Source organism: Scophthalmus maximus, chromosome 19, assembly GCF_022379125.1.
Source record: "Scophthalmus maximus strain ysfricsl-2021 chromosome 19, ASM2237912v1, whole genome shotgun sequence".
NCBI classification, from domain to species: Eukaryota; Metazoa; Chordata; class Actinopteri; order Pleuronectiformes; family Scophthalmidae; genus Scophthalmus; species Scophthalmus maximus.
Window position 1 is genome coordinate 6320001 of NC_061533.1, and position 13982 is coordinate 6333982.

The 13982-nt window shown below is 43.2% G+C and overlaps 1 protein-coding gene across 1 annotated transcript in view; it reads left to right on the forward strand.

The window, feature by feature from the left end:
- The window catches only part of si:dkey-215k6.1 (transmembrane protein 132B), a 216550-nt gene that overhangs the window by 178627 nt on the left and 23941 nt on the right, over nucleotides 1-13982 (forward strand). Inside the window, exon 7 of the mRNA XM_047329298.1 lies at nucleotides 1828-1971. Coding sequence (XP_047185254.1) covers nucleotides 1828-1971 — 144 coding nt within the window. The remainder of the gene's footprint in view (nucleotides 1-1827; nucleotides 1972-13982) is intronic.

Sequence of the window (13982 nt, forward strand, 5' to 3'; positions counted from 1 at the left end):
CACATTGCTCTGTGTGACAGAGAAGAAATGTTACCTGTTACCAGTCACATGTGCCGTGTGTGCTTGTGAGTTTATCTGTTTCAGAGGTGTGTGTGTGTGTGTGTGTGTGTGTGTGTGTGTGTGTGTGTGTGTGGGTGTGTGTGTGTTTGCTTGTTGTCTTATCGTGCTTATTCATCTTTATACAGGTTTTTAAATGCTGTATGTCTCTGTAAATGTCAAAATGCATATCACATTTTCTCCTGTTTGTTTGTGTGTCCTTGTTGACATCGCCCCATCTCTTCCCAGTCGCTGTAACAATCTTAAAATATCTGTTTAGATTGCAGACACAGGCAAATGTGCGACACTTACATCTGTACGGTCCATTGTTCGTAGGGTTGGTGGTTTGATCTGAAAGCCGAACGGTCGCACTATGCGCGGCAGCTCTGTACGGCCCACAGACATCAAATTATCCAGTATGTATCCACAGGGAATGATAAATAGTTGCAGAAAAGTGTCAAACCGAATGGTACTGTAATTTGTGTAACAGAACGTTTTTAGCCATTGTCTGGGTGTAGAGATGTGTTTGTCCGTTGATGATTTTTTTCAATCTCAAAGTTGCATGCGGTGCAAAACAATCCCCCCCCCCCCCCCCCCCCCCCCCCCCCCCCCCCCCCAACAATACTATTTTCAATAAGTCCTCCTATAGTTGTATGGTTCTTTTTCTTTCAATCCAATATCTGTAGTTCTAGTGCAATGATACACACCTTGTGTATAACCACTGCAGGTCACACATCCGTAAATATGTGATACGTGTGTTTATTGTATATACAATATTTATTTATCATTCACTCACTCACTCACTCACTTTTTTCTTATGAGCTGATGTAACAAGGGAACTACCTCGATGGGGATCGATAAAGTTTAATCTTGTCACCTGCACAATATTTATTCCTCATCTTCTGTGTTGGCACCATGTGCTCAGCTGAATTCCACTGTAGAATCAAATAGCACACATGCACACACACACACACACACACACACACACACACGCAAGCACACACAAACACACTTCACATCCGCAAACAGTGGGCCCAGCAAAATACCCTGTAATCAGCCTTGTGTGTGTATTGGCGGTGATAAATGCCCCCTTGGAAACTCGATGCCAAATAATCAAGATTGACGCTGGCATGCAGCACTCCGAGGTGTGTTTGTGTGTGTGTGTGTGTGTGTGTGTGTGTGTGTGTGTGTGTGTGTGTGTGTGTGTGTGTGTGTGCTGGTTGGTTTGTGCTATTTCTATTGCAAGGATCCAATCAAATGTAATCATACTGATTATAATAATTGCGCGGTTTATAATCACCATTTTTTCCCCCTACTTTCTCTCTTCCTTTAAAACTCTCCCCTGGTCGCCTCTCACTTGTTTATTCCTGTCGCCCGTCTCCTGCGTCTTTCACCAACACCCGTCATGCCTCCCCTCTCATGTGCACTGTGGTCAGAGATAGGGGAAAGTTCACACGGCAGCACGGGGGCAACGCGTCATGCATTGTGACACCTTGACTGCATGTTATCAAAAAAGAAACAAAAAGTGTTGAAGGGAAAGTAACCGGTTGAAACGAGTCAAACAAGTCAAAATCTTGTCAAAACCAAGTGTCACATGGTGTGACAATCTGTAATTAGAAATATTATATCTGAAGACCATCTTTTTAAACTCCTCCTTAAAGCAACCACCAGCTGTTTTCAAGTTTTAAAAAAAGTCTAAATTGTTTTTTCACTGCCGAAGCAGAATGTTATTACTTGGTTCGATACAGTGTTTCTAACAGAAACGTTTTTGGTTTTCGTTTCTCTCTTCAGGACACAGAAGTGGTGAACACAGCCATTCTGACCGGCCGGCGCGTCGCCATGCCCATCAAACTTGTCACTGTGGAAACCGACGGGCAGGTGAGGGAGGTGGACGACTCGGTCACCTGCAGCTCAACAGACGTGGACGTGCTCAAGGTGCGTGCTAAGACAACACACAGGAAGATAAGTAAAAACAAGTTATAAATGAATACGGAGTGAGCTCTACTCTCACACAAACTTTAACAACAGGTTTAAGGGTGGTGGAAATACATTTTTTTTCTTCTTTTTTTTTGCGTTGTGAAAAAAGCGGGCTGAGGCAATTCGCGAAATTTCTCGAGTCATGGTGTGAAATATGGATCGGGAAATGATTATGGAATAAAAAATAATAATAAGAGCCTGAGAATAATACAACATTTAAAGAAGCGCGAGGATGTCACAGCAACATAAAGAGGTAAACTGCCAGTATTTTACGCAGCAAGAAATCCATCTTCAATCATCACTGTAATTTAAAAGATGTTGTCTGTTGTGCTCTAATTCCCTTTGTGCAACAGGGGCAAACCATAATAGGACACTTATCACAGTGCGGAGGCCTTTTTAAATCTCACCTTCCTTTTTGCTGAATGTCATGTGAAAATGATTCAGAGTTGCTAATATTTGACGAACTTTGGAATAACCTCATGGCATATTGTGTGATAACGCCAAAGGGTAAGGCCATACATACAGTAACTTTCTGATAGTGGTAAGAGTTCGATCCCTAATTCTTGGAACATGGATAGTTGAACAAGCTGTTCTAAAATAATCACATATAGATAATTATCTGTTGTTTTGTGTATTTCAAACTGGTCAGTTATGTTTATTTGGAGATACCTTAAAAGGAAAACGCTTCTTTGCCACAAAGTCATATAAATAGCTTTCACTAAACCAAGGTTAAAGTTGCTGTGTGCACAAAACCCCAATTTGTAATCACTGAGGCCTGACATTAGTGTCTCTCTCTAATAATTCTTAACTTTTCACCTAAACCCAAGAAGGTCAGAGGTCAGGGTCAGCAGGAGTAGCCGCCATTGCCCTGGCAGCGATGCAGCGTCTCGTTAAAGGCTTCCTAAGCAAAAGTGGAAGGACAGGCTCAAGTGCTGAAGCCCTCTGCCACGTGAACAGCAACAACAGAACTACTGTACTAATTAACAGAGCAGAAATACCTCCAAAAACCAAAAACTGTTACAGAAACAAGCCGATGCCGGGGACCGAAGATTGATTCCCCTAGTGCAATGTTCCCCCCGTGCCCTGAGGGCCTAAAAGGAAACGCACCCTTGCTGTGACAGTTTCAATATGGAGCCAATTTCCTGGTACAAGCCGACAAGAGTGGCGCTGTTTAAGTACGATCAATAACAACACAGTGAAAATGGAAGGAACTAATTCAGATAGATGTAATGTTATTGTGCTGTGTGTGTGTGTGTGTGTGTGTGTGTGTGCATGTTTGGAAACAAAAGGGTGTAAGAAAGGTGTATGAATTTGTGTGTGTTGGTCCCTTAACATTTTGAAGAGTGAAGTCTTCCATTTTTGGGACAGGCGCAGCATTTTCAGTCCAGTTGAAATATGTCCAACTGATCAGCATCTCTACCCCAATTCTGACCACCTTGATCAAACTTGGTCTCTCTCTTTCAATTGATCTTGTTATGCCTCTAAATTCCACTCCACGTCAGAATATCCATTAGAAAACAGCTCTGACAAGTGGCTGAAATTATACCGGCACCTATTTTCTTCCATTGAGGCATTAACCAATTAGCCAACTCCAGCCCTGAATATGTTTGGACTCATGCACTGCACATCTGAATTGACTCTTTTTTTTTCGTTCCATGGGGACCTGTAGAAGTTTTCGGTCCGCCCGCCGCGGGAACAGAGACACATTTTGTTTGATATCTGCGAGCAAGTGCTGCCTCAGAGCCACAGCTCCAGGCACGACAGTCCTCTGTGTGTGATGCGTGGGCTCTGTGGACCGTACATTACGGCCGACATGGTGACTCACTGACAGCTACAGCTACCTGGAGTTGTGCCCCATGGGTGCCATTGTCAAACAGTGTGTGTGAAAGCCCTGTGTGTGTGTGTGCGCTCGTGCGTGCATATACAGTGAGCAGGGAGTAAGGTTTCTAAACAGCTTATCCATAGACAGTAGTGTGTTCTCTGCTGTGTTTTCCCAAGCACGGGCGTAGCACTGGGGGGGAAAGGGGACAGACTTTCCGGGGTCCAAGGGTGGGGGTGGGGGGCCCTCGAAAGCATGGGATTTGTGTTTTCTAAGTAATTAGTGTCATAACATGAATTAAAAATTGGCTGAATACATTGGAGAGACTGAACTATGTATTTCAAAAATTAGTGGAGGTTCTCTAAGGGGCCCCTTTCACTTCTTACAAAAGGCGCAAAATGGTTTAGTCCGCCCACCACGACTCAGCATGAGAATCTGTCAGCTAATCTACTGACCAGTGAATACAAAATGTCTTCCCTCAAGAAAGTAAAGTCTGAGTCCCAGAAGAGAAAATAGATGAAAAACAAACTAAAGGAAAATTACTGTTAATTTCTTTCAAGCTAGCTATTAGCAAACTCCTACTACGACAGCTAGCGAGCAGCTACCTAGCTGAGATGGACACAGTTGCTATGCTAGCTAGCTAGCTAACTAATGTTTACTACCTGAATACAGTAGGAGTCAGCTAGCTAGTTACTTTTAGAACACACACAGTATCATAAATGAATCAGCACCATAGCTGCGTGGGGCCCCACAGAGCCTGCTTATGAATAGGGCCCAGAATGTGTCGCTACACTCCTGGTCCCAAGTCCTGTCATAGGAACAATGTGCTGTTCTAAAATGTATCTCCATTGGTTGATTTCTCACTTTGTGGCAAGGAAATGTGTCTTCATTTATTTACTGTAATGCTGTTGGTCAAAGTGTGAGAAACGGCCCATTGCTCTAATGTACAGCATATACTGTACGTCAGTATGATATTCTATGTAAGTAGATTCGTGGGATGTTGAAGTAATTCATGGGCTCTTTTCTGCAACATGGGTTTAAGGTTCAGTGATAAAAGGCATCCACCCAATTTAACGAGGCAGCAGGGCAGGCCTGCAGTCGCCTGTGAATTCTTGTGATGTATTGTTTTATCTCTGCACCTGGATCCCCTGTAATTTACATTGTGTGGCAGTGGCTTCTTCATCGATCCAGGCTGTGTTAAATACAACTTTGCCATGTGATCATTTTCTGACTTCACAATCTGACTATTACACACCTGATTGATTTTGACCAAGTAGTTTGAGTTGACATTACTTAAGAGGATGAGTAGATCTGGGGATGAATTCATGCTGTGGCCATATTCTCCTCTGTAGTAGCTTCCTGTTAAATGCAGAGGTGGGGAACCTTTTTCCTGTCAAGTGCCATTTAAAAAATGTTTTACTTATTGAATTATTGAACACATATATCACACAGACCTCTCAAGCGCACCGGCTGGAGCTGCCCCTCTTTGTCTCGGTGTCCGATGTCAGATGATAGGGCTGATGATGCTATTGTCAGCTGGTTTTCCAGGTTCGGGGTCAGTCAGTAATCTTGAGCGGAACTGAGTCTTTGCAATGTGTCTCACAAAAGGCCCTAAGGGAGTTCCTTGCACACTCATCAGCATATTCAGATGTCATAGTGGGCCTTTTTCTTCCTTCCCCATTCCCAGTGGCACTTGGCACAGCTTTGATTTCGCTCCGCACGATTTTACATTTGAAAGCTGAGAAGGTGGTTGGGGACCTCGGAGCTCGACATCCGCCTCTGAGAGGATACTTGGTAATGTCCAACACAAATGTCTCAGTTTTGTCCAGTAGTCCCTTTTACAGCCCAGCCACGGCCGGGGCTTCACCTGCGACAAGGCCACTAAACTGTTCAAATGGTTTCGTAGCCAAAACGGCTTGTTCAAACCAATCCTCAGCTTTGGTGGTGCCATGCATGGTTTGCAAAGACAGCAACTGAAGAGGCATCTCAGATGAGAGGTGAAATGTCTTGAAGAATCTACAACCAAGTCCAGTTGCCCCTGATGCAACGCCCTTTGGATAACCATGTACCCGGATGAATGGGAGGCCCCCGCAGGCAAAGACAGAAACTCTGCCCTCGTATCAAACTTGGAAGTTCTCGCACGATGGCTAGTTTCGGCTGTATTTGCCTTTTTTTTTTCTCCATCACAGACCAGAGGGGGAAAAACTGGACATTTCTTGCATTGTCATTTTGTTTTTGTTCACTATCCGGAGCCATAACAGTAATCCACCCTGCGACGATTCTGCGACACAGACCGACACTTTGTCAAGTTCCAGGAGCTCTGCAGCAACAACAAGGCACTTGCCGGCTTACAATGACACATAGCGGCTACATGTGTGTTTCGTGCACCCTGACCTGACAGGCATACAGCCAGAGGGGATCACCCCGATGTCCGTGTTAGTCTACTGCTTTAGGTCATTTTCTATAATCACAGACAAAAAGGAATTGCTGATATACCTTTTTTATTGCCTTGCCCGGATCAAACTGTGTCACAGGCTGCATTCTGGCTGGACGTCCCCCCAACCCTGCTCTATAGGTCGCTGCTAAGTTCAAAAGCACTAAGCCAGCCAGGGATAATTCGTGAATGAATCAAGAAATGTCTGCAATTTCCCTCAGAGCTATCTTAACGGTCACATTCCACTTTCTTAATGGCGAGTTTCTTGCACAAGTGCTCCTCTTTTATTTCATTCTTAGACTTGTAAGAATGAAATATAAACTCATTAGGGGCTAAATGTTTTCTTTGTTTTCAGCTGTCGCGGGTTACAAGCAATAGTCCTGAGGAGGACGTGTAGGAATAGTGTGAGGAAGATTAGCGTTTTTTTCATTTGGTTGTACACTGCATTCCATTAAACAACCTTTTTGTTTAATTACTCATGGTGGATAAATGTTTGCACGGAGAATCGCAGAGTGCTTTCCCCCCCCCGCTCCAGTAATGAAAGAATGGGTGGAAATAACTGAAGGGAGCCTGTTGTCCAGTGGCTGCGGTGCACCGCCGTACGTTTTACTGATGCAGTTTAGACCATTTATCCTTGACAACGACATAAGCAGCGGCGATGCACTACACAGATAATAACTTCTCGCCTCTTCTTTGGCCCTCCCACGCTCTCCGTCAGGCGTAAACTGTCTTGTTAAACGCTCCCGCGAGCTGACGTCATTTGCGATGTGTGTATGTGCCGCTGTTGTTGACACAGCAGTATGTGTAGGTCGGCGGTGTCAAAAGCTGGCAGGGGACAGACAGGGGACAAGCACACGCGCACACACAAAGTAGTACCGTTGTCCTGGCCTCACGCAGGCCTTTCTCTGACAGGGCAGGGAGGTGGGGCAAGGAAGGATGGGATGAGGAGAGGACGAGGATGTAGGGGGAAGCAGAAATGACACAAGAACATAGATGAGCAAAGTACAGGTGAAGAGAGGAGGAAAAAGGAACTTAAAGGAAGGTGGAAAAAGACAGAGGAGGGAAAGGAAATACATATTTGGAAAACGATTTTGAAAGGAGGGTTTGCTGACGACTTCAAAAAAAAGCAAAGAAACACTGACAAGTCTGGCGGAGACCGAGTTTCCAACTAACCGACTGAACCCGAATTGTCTACGAAGCTGATTAAAATCGGCAGGAGAGAGTCGCCATTTCAGCTGGAATGTGAAGGCCGCCTTTGTCTGAGCTCCATTTGCAATCAATGGCCCATTGTTTTAAAATTCTATTAAAAGTGTCAGTGGACAAGTTGCCACGTTACCACTTTGTACTGCTTTTTATTCCATGAGAGAACGGAGAGCTTGACAGGCATCGCTGAATGGCAATAGGCTTTGTTGGACGCTCAGCTCACACCACTTATGTACTTGAACACACACAACGCCGTACTGTACGTACTTTGCCTGCTTGCGTCCTTGTCTTTCTTTCTCCCCCCACATTTGGACATGCACACACATTTGCTATCATGTTTCACATTGCTGTTCACATGCAGACACGCATACACCCACACAAAGATCATCTCGGAGACACACCCGCGAGGTTGTAACGGTAATTGGTTGGCGTGGAGATTCCTTTAGTGATGTCGTCAGTAATTGAATTTGACAAGGAGGAAGAGACAAAAAGTGATGGAGGACGGTGTGTGTGTGTGTGTGTGTGCGCACGTGTGTGTTCCTATTTGAATGCATGTTTGAGGTTGATTTCCGGTGTGTGTGTGTGTGTGTGTTTCTGCATGTGTTAGGACAGATACAAAGCCGATTAAGAATTGATCTGTGCGCCATTTAAAAAAAACAGTCACTGAGTCCGACACGCACCTACGTGATCTCACATGTATGGAAACACACACACACACACACACACACACGCACACACACACACCTCCGTCCTTGGAAAGGCCCCATGTGTTTGCATGTACCCTTGTCAAGACATTCACGTGTGTTTGACGAGAAATGAATTTGAAAAAAACAATTTGAAAAGATTATTTCATAATTTACATTCATGTGTTCTGTCTGCATTGAACCCTCCCCTTTAAATTAAACTGCACTGTAATTAGCAGGTTGTCCTCAGAGCTGGGCTTAGGGACGCTTCAGTGCCTCAGTGTAAAATTGATGAACCGAAAACTAGCTTCTGCCAAACACTGTAACCATTTAAATGCAGCCATCTCCATACTTTCACACTGTGGTTTTACAGTTTGTTATCTTCGGGCTTCAAGTCGGATTAAAGTCTCGACCCGAACGAAGTCTCACAGCTTCTGTGCATGTTAGAGAATGTGCTTCATCATTGTTAAAGGGAAGCAGACATCGATCAACGGGATGCTGGTTCCTGAAGGTCGTACAGCTATTATTGTCAATGGAGGACATAGAGCACATCACATTTAAAACAAAAAAAAAAGGGACAATTTTCGAGGAGGCGATGCTGTCGCAGCACTTGAATATCAAACAGGGAGAAACAGGAGACAGGTGAGAGCAGAGAGGGAAGCCACCAGGGGGCAGAATCCCTGGGTCAAGTAGTTTGTGAGTCATATTTATGGAACCTTTTCTCCTTTCGTCTTTTGTCAATTGTGCATGTTCTTATATTTGTTACACTATGGTGACACACGTCTGTGTTGAAACATTGTACTTGAACTCCACAAATGTATTGACCGGGATTACAAATCAGAACGAGACCAAAATTACAAAATTGAATTCAAACAGTAATGACAAAACTGGTTCCGCAGAAGAATAGAGCCAGAGAAAAAAATGTTGGTTTTTTTCACCACCATAGAACATAGTAACATGTAATCTGAAACGCCTGTTCACAAGTTAAAATAAAGTTGAACTAGAAAAATAAAGGCTTTTCAGTTTCAACTTTGGTTCAGAGAATTGATGTTAGTTTGTACATTTTATTTTATTTTACATGGCTCCAAATAGCCAATTTCCCCCATTGATCAATAAAGTATTTCTGATTCTGATGCTGATAATCTGAGGATCCAAATACCCATGATCGGCAGGAAGCCAGTGAGAGAAGACAATAACAGACGTGAATTCAAAATGTTGCTAATGTACACAAAATATATCACCAGTCATTGTCAAATTCATTTCAATTTGACAAAAAAATAATCAAAGATGAATTGATTGACTATCTTGACAGTGAGATTAATAGGCTTTATAATTACATGATTCGTAACCGTGATGCACCCTGGGAGTCGCACTTTATCTATTCAAGCTGTAGAAGAGTCGCTCAATAGGGCTATGGGTGGGAAAAAATGAAGGGAACTTTTCATTTAGTTTCTCCCATCTACCACACCTGAGGACAAAGAGCAAGTCCCCACAAGACATTCATTTAGGGTTCGTATCACTCTTATGTAAAGTCAACTTAATCGAATCGTAGGTAAGGCTTGGGTAAAGCCTCCTGGGAGTTAACGCGAGTCGGTAAAATGTCCACATCAGGAACGAAAAGATGATTTGTACATGATGAGAAAGCAAGTTAATGTTCCTTTCATTTGACATGCTGCATAAAACGTGGCGTTAAGCGACAGAGGACCCTGAGAGAAATCCTATCGGGGCTATCGTCGGTGCTAATAAGGCCCTTTTTTTTTCTTCTCTTTTGCTGGCTTTTTTCAAGTCAGTGCTTTTTAAGATGTCATTGGCGTCTTTGTCAGCACAGGTGCCATATCAAATTTTGCGCGAGAAAAAGAAGAGAAAAAGAAAAAAGATGAGCTGCTGGATTTTGTGAAACCAAATCACCCTCTGGGTTTAACAACACTACCATTACTGTAATTCCCTCTGAGCTCATTTCCAGTCACTGCCGAGTGTCGCTTGCACCATGACGCACTCTTCATTACATCAAGATGAGTCCTAAAACCATTTAAAGCCTTACAGGAGCTAAACGCACTTCATCAAAACTGCATGTTGTTCCTATACCTCGCTACTGTATCTGTACCCCCCCCCCCCCCAGCCTCAGGTCTTTCGATGCCAGCATTGGCTATAAAATTGTATACAGAGCATGATATACGTTGGGTGATATATATACAGTGCGTTATAATGTTCTGTCCGCTTGCACTGGATCTGAAGTCAATCTATCACGGCTCCCATTCTGCACTTCACCGTAAGTCGCCATGGGAGTCTGTGTACATGCATCAAAGTCACAAGGACAATTTCCTGCACATTTATTGCTCTTGGCAAACAAATTGATTCTTAGTGCTGCGCCACAGCATTAAAGGTCCGGAGCTGCGGCCCAGCTGCTGATTAAAACAGATAAAACTTAATTCAAAAGTGAATCATGTCTCGAATGTTTGAACCCCCTGCCAGGTGTATGTACAGTACATTTTGTACACAGTCAATAAGTAAGCTTTCTCTTCTGGCAAGCGCAATGGGAATTAAGAAACCCATCTACTCGCCACCTTTTTAATCCTATGAAAAGGATTTTGATTAAATGATAATTACAACTACCTGGGGTTATTTATTTTAAGTTTTCCAGTTGAAACTCAGTGGTCCTCGGTGCTGCGAAACATTCAGCGTCAGGGGTCAACAAACAAAACAAAACGCGATCGTGGCACCGTGAGTTATGTGGCAACTAAGTGGTGTGTTTAATTGCTTTTTTTTTTTTTCCTAATTAAGTAATCAACTAAATCACGTTTAAGCTGTAAAACATATTTGCTGCGTGTTGCTGCCCAACACTGATTACTGCTGGAGGCAGTCAAAGCACAGTTGTACAATTTGAACAGTACATTTTTCAAATGATGATAAATATCAAACCAAGAATTGTGTTGATTGAAAGTTTGTATATGCTGAACGTTGGGCTGTAACTGAATCACCACCGGCTCTTTGCTGCTCTTCATCTGAGTCTGCTCTGTGATCGCGTTCAAATTTGCTTTGACAAATGTGACAGTATTTGCACATTGATGTCAGAACATGTTATTGTGTGAGGAGTCGCATTGTTGAATAAAACATGTTCGAGATGTGACATTGGCTACATTTTACAGTGTTGGTTAATAGTAGCATAATGCAAATCGAAGATGAAGCTGAGGGGTAAGGGGGTTCGATTTTAATATCTATGATGATGAGATGAAGAATATGTGATTGAGATGAAAAGAAGTGACAAAAAGAGGATTGGAGTGAGGAGGAGGGCAACAGAACACGCCAAGTGCCCCGGGTCAGTTGAAAGCCTAAAAAGGAAATGAATGATAAAGTGGATTATATGTAGAGGTCACACACACACACACACATGCTCTCTCTCTCTCTCTCTTTCTCTCTCTCTCTCTCTCTCTCTCTCTCTCTCTCTCTCTCTCTCTCTCTCACACACATTTAGCAGTAACAGGCTTAGGAAGTCAGCCAGTAATTTGAAGTGCACGGCTTCAGACCAGACCATTAGCGGCACCCAAAGCCATATACTGTATGTGTGGGAGCTGCAACCTTCAGGGGCTCTGACACCACCTGTAGATTTAACTGCTAAGGCCTTTTTTGAGTTAATGTGTTTGACTTGTCATTGCACCAATGTTCCAAATTCCCAAACATCGCACAGTCAATAGCATAACCTTGACCAATCCGCTACAACTCTGCTAATGCCTGTACTGATGTATGTTTTATATACTTCTAGAGTCATTTCTAGGTGAGATGATGAATTGCTTGTATCAAATCAAATGGTATCATCCTTTAGCAACATGCAAGTGTGTAAATTAGATCCAAAAAAGACCAAAAAGTTGCGTAAAATATTTTTTTTTGGGGGGTAGTAACTCAGAACAACTGAATTGAACAGATCATCTCTGTTATTCAACGCTGAAACACATATTTGATTTTATTTATTTGTTCATTTATTTTTGAAGAAAGACTATTGTCCTGTTCTCAAACTGTTCCACCTGTACACTTGCTCAAACCTGGAGGGTATGGGAATGGTTGAGTTCCTTTTTGACCATTGAATATCCATGTCTAAAATGGATAACTCTGTAAAAAAATAAAATAATAATAAGGCCAATATGTTTTATGGAGGTGAAATTGTCACTATTGTATTAAAATTGTCACTGCTTTTAAACAGTAGTTAAAAAGTGAAGAAAAAATTATAAAACTATAGTTAAGAGAGAAAAAGGCAAGTGAGACAAGAGAGGAAGCAAGAGAGGAAAGGTGAGATAGAGAGTGAAATATTAAGGGGGGGTCTTTATGTATGTATGTGGGTGTGTGTGTGTGTTAGTGCGTGCGTGCGTGTGTGTGCGTGTGTGTGTGTCTGTGCGTGTGTGCGTGTGGTAAATTATTGCAGAGGTGTTACACTGTGCCCCGTGTCACACGCCTCCTCTCACCTCCATAAAATATACCGGCCTCAATCAATAACTAATTAGCTGCTAATTACCATGCTAACATACGCAGCAGCAATCACATAAACACACAAACATCCACGTATTGATAACTTAAGTAGGGCGGCGCCACGCGTTACACCTCCGAGCTCTGTTTCTCAACACACACACACACACACACACACACACACACACACACACACACACACACTGGCAGTCGTTGGTGGCGTTGTCATTTGATTTAAGTCGAAAGGTCAAACAAAGACAGTTTGACTGTACATCAGTCTCCACCTCCACTCTTTCACTCTCTCTGTCTAAACCCTGACATTTTGGCCGCCATTGCCCTGCCTCCATTTTGCGTTCCCTCAGGGAGCCGTGTGTGTGTGTGTGTGTGTGTGTGTGTGCGTGTGTGTGCGTGCGTGCGTGCGTGTGTGTGCGTGTGTGTGTTTGTCATTGTGTCCTGCCCTACGCGTGACCTGTCTTTGTAATGATGGAGTGTTGAAGTTAGCACAGTGTTAACTCTCCACAATGTGAGGAGCAGCTTCGTGGGTGTGTGAGGAGTTTCTGTGTATCTGCACTGTGATGAATGGTTTGATGGTGTTTTCCCACTTCCTCATTTTGGTCGTAGTGCTGTCACTTAGCATTTAATACCAACGCACTCAAATCCATGTTGAAGAATGCATTTGTTGTTTGTAATTTACATATTGGTCAAATTTATATAAATTTATGCCCTAACCCTAATGTGCCCAAACACGCCCAGAGTGTATCGAGCCTGTGAGGTCCCGTTACACTACAGACTTGCAGACTTTTAAAAAAAAAGAAGCCATATCTGCTTTACCCTTCGACAATCTGAATTATAGCAAAGTTAAACTGACCCCTGCACAGATTGATGGCTGTGCGACACAGCGCCAGTGGAACCCCATGTCTTATTCAAAGCCTATATCTGAAGAAAAAAAAAAGTCGCATTATATATTTCCGCGACTGTGTCGCGTTAAAACTTTGGTGGTTAATGCTGTTCAGGTAAAATCTGGGTGAAGGCCCCAGGGTTTGCGATGCTTTTAGAGGCATGCTGCGGAACATCTATGGGAAGCACTAGTGACACACCGCGTTTCCCGGAGCATCGCTGGAAATATTTTCCGAGTGAATAAATACTAAAAGAAAAATATATACTTGGAATCTATTGCCTAGTGTCTACTTTAAAAAAAAGGAACTCTTATCTTATTTAGTGTCAGTTTAAGCCCCTCTCTCTCTCTCCCTGTGTGTGTGTGCGCACACACAAAGTGACAAAGGAGATCTACAAAGTGTAACTAAACCTGACATGTAAGAGTGCGTGCACGTGAGAGAGAGAGAGAGAGAGAGAGAGAGAGAGCATGAGATGAAGA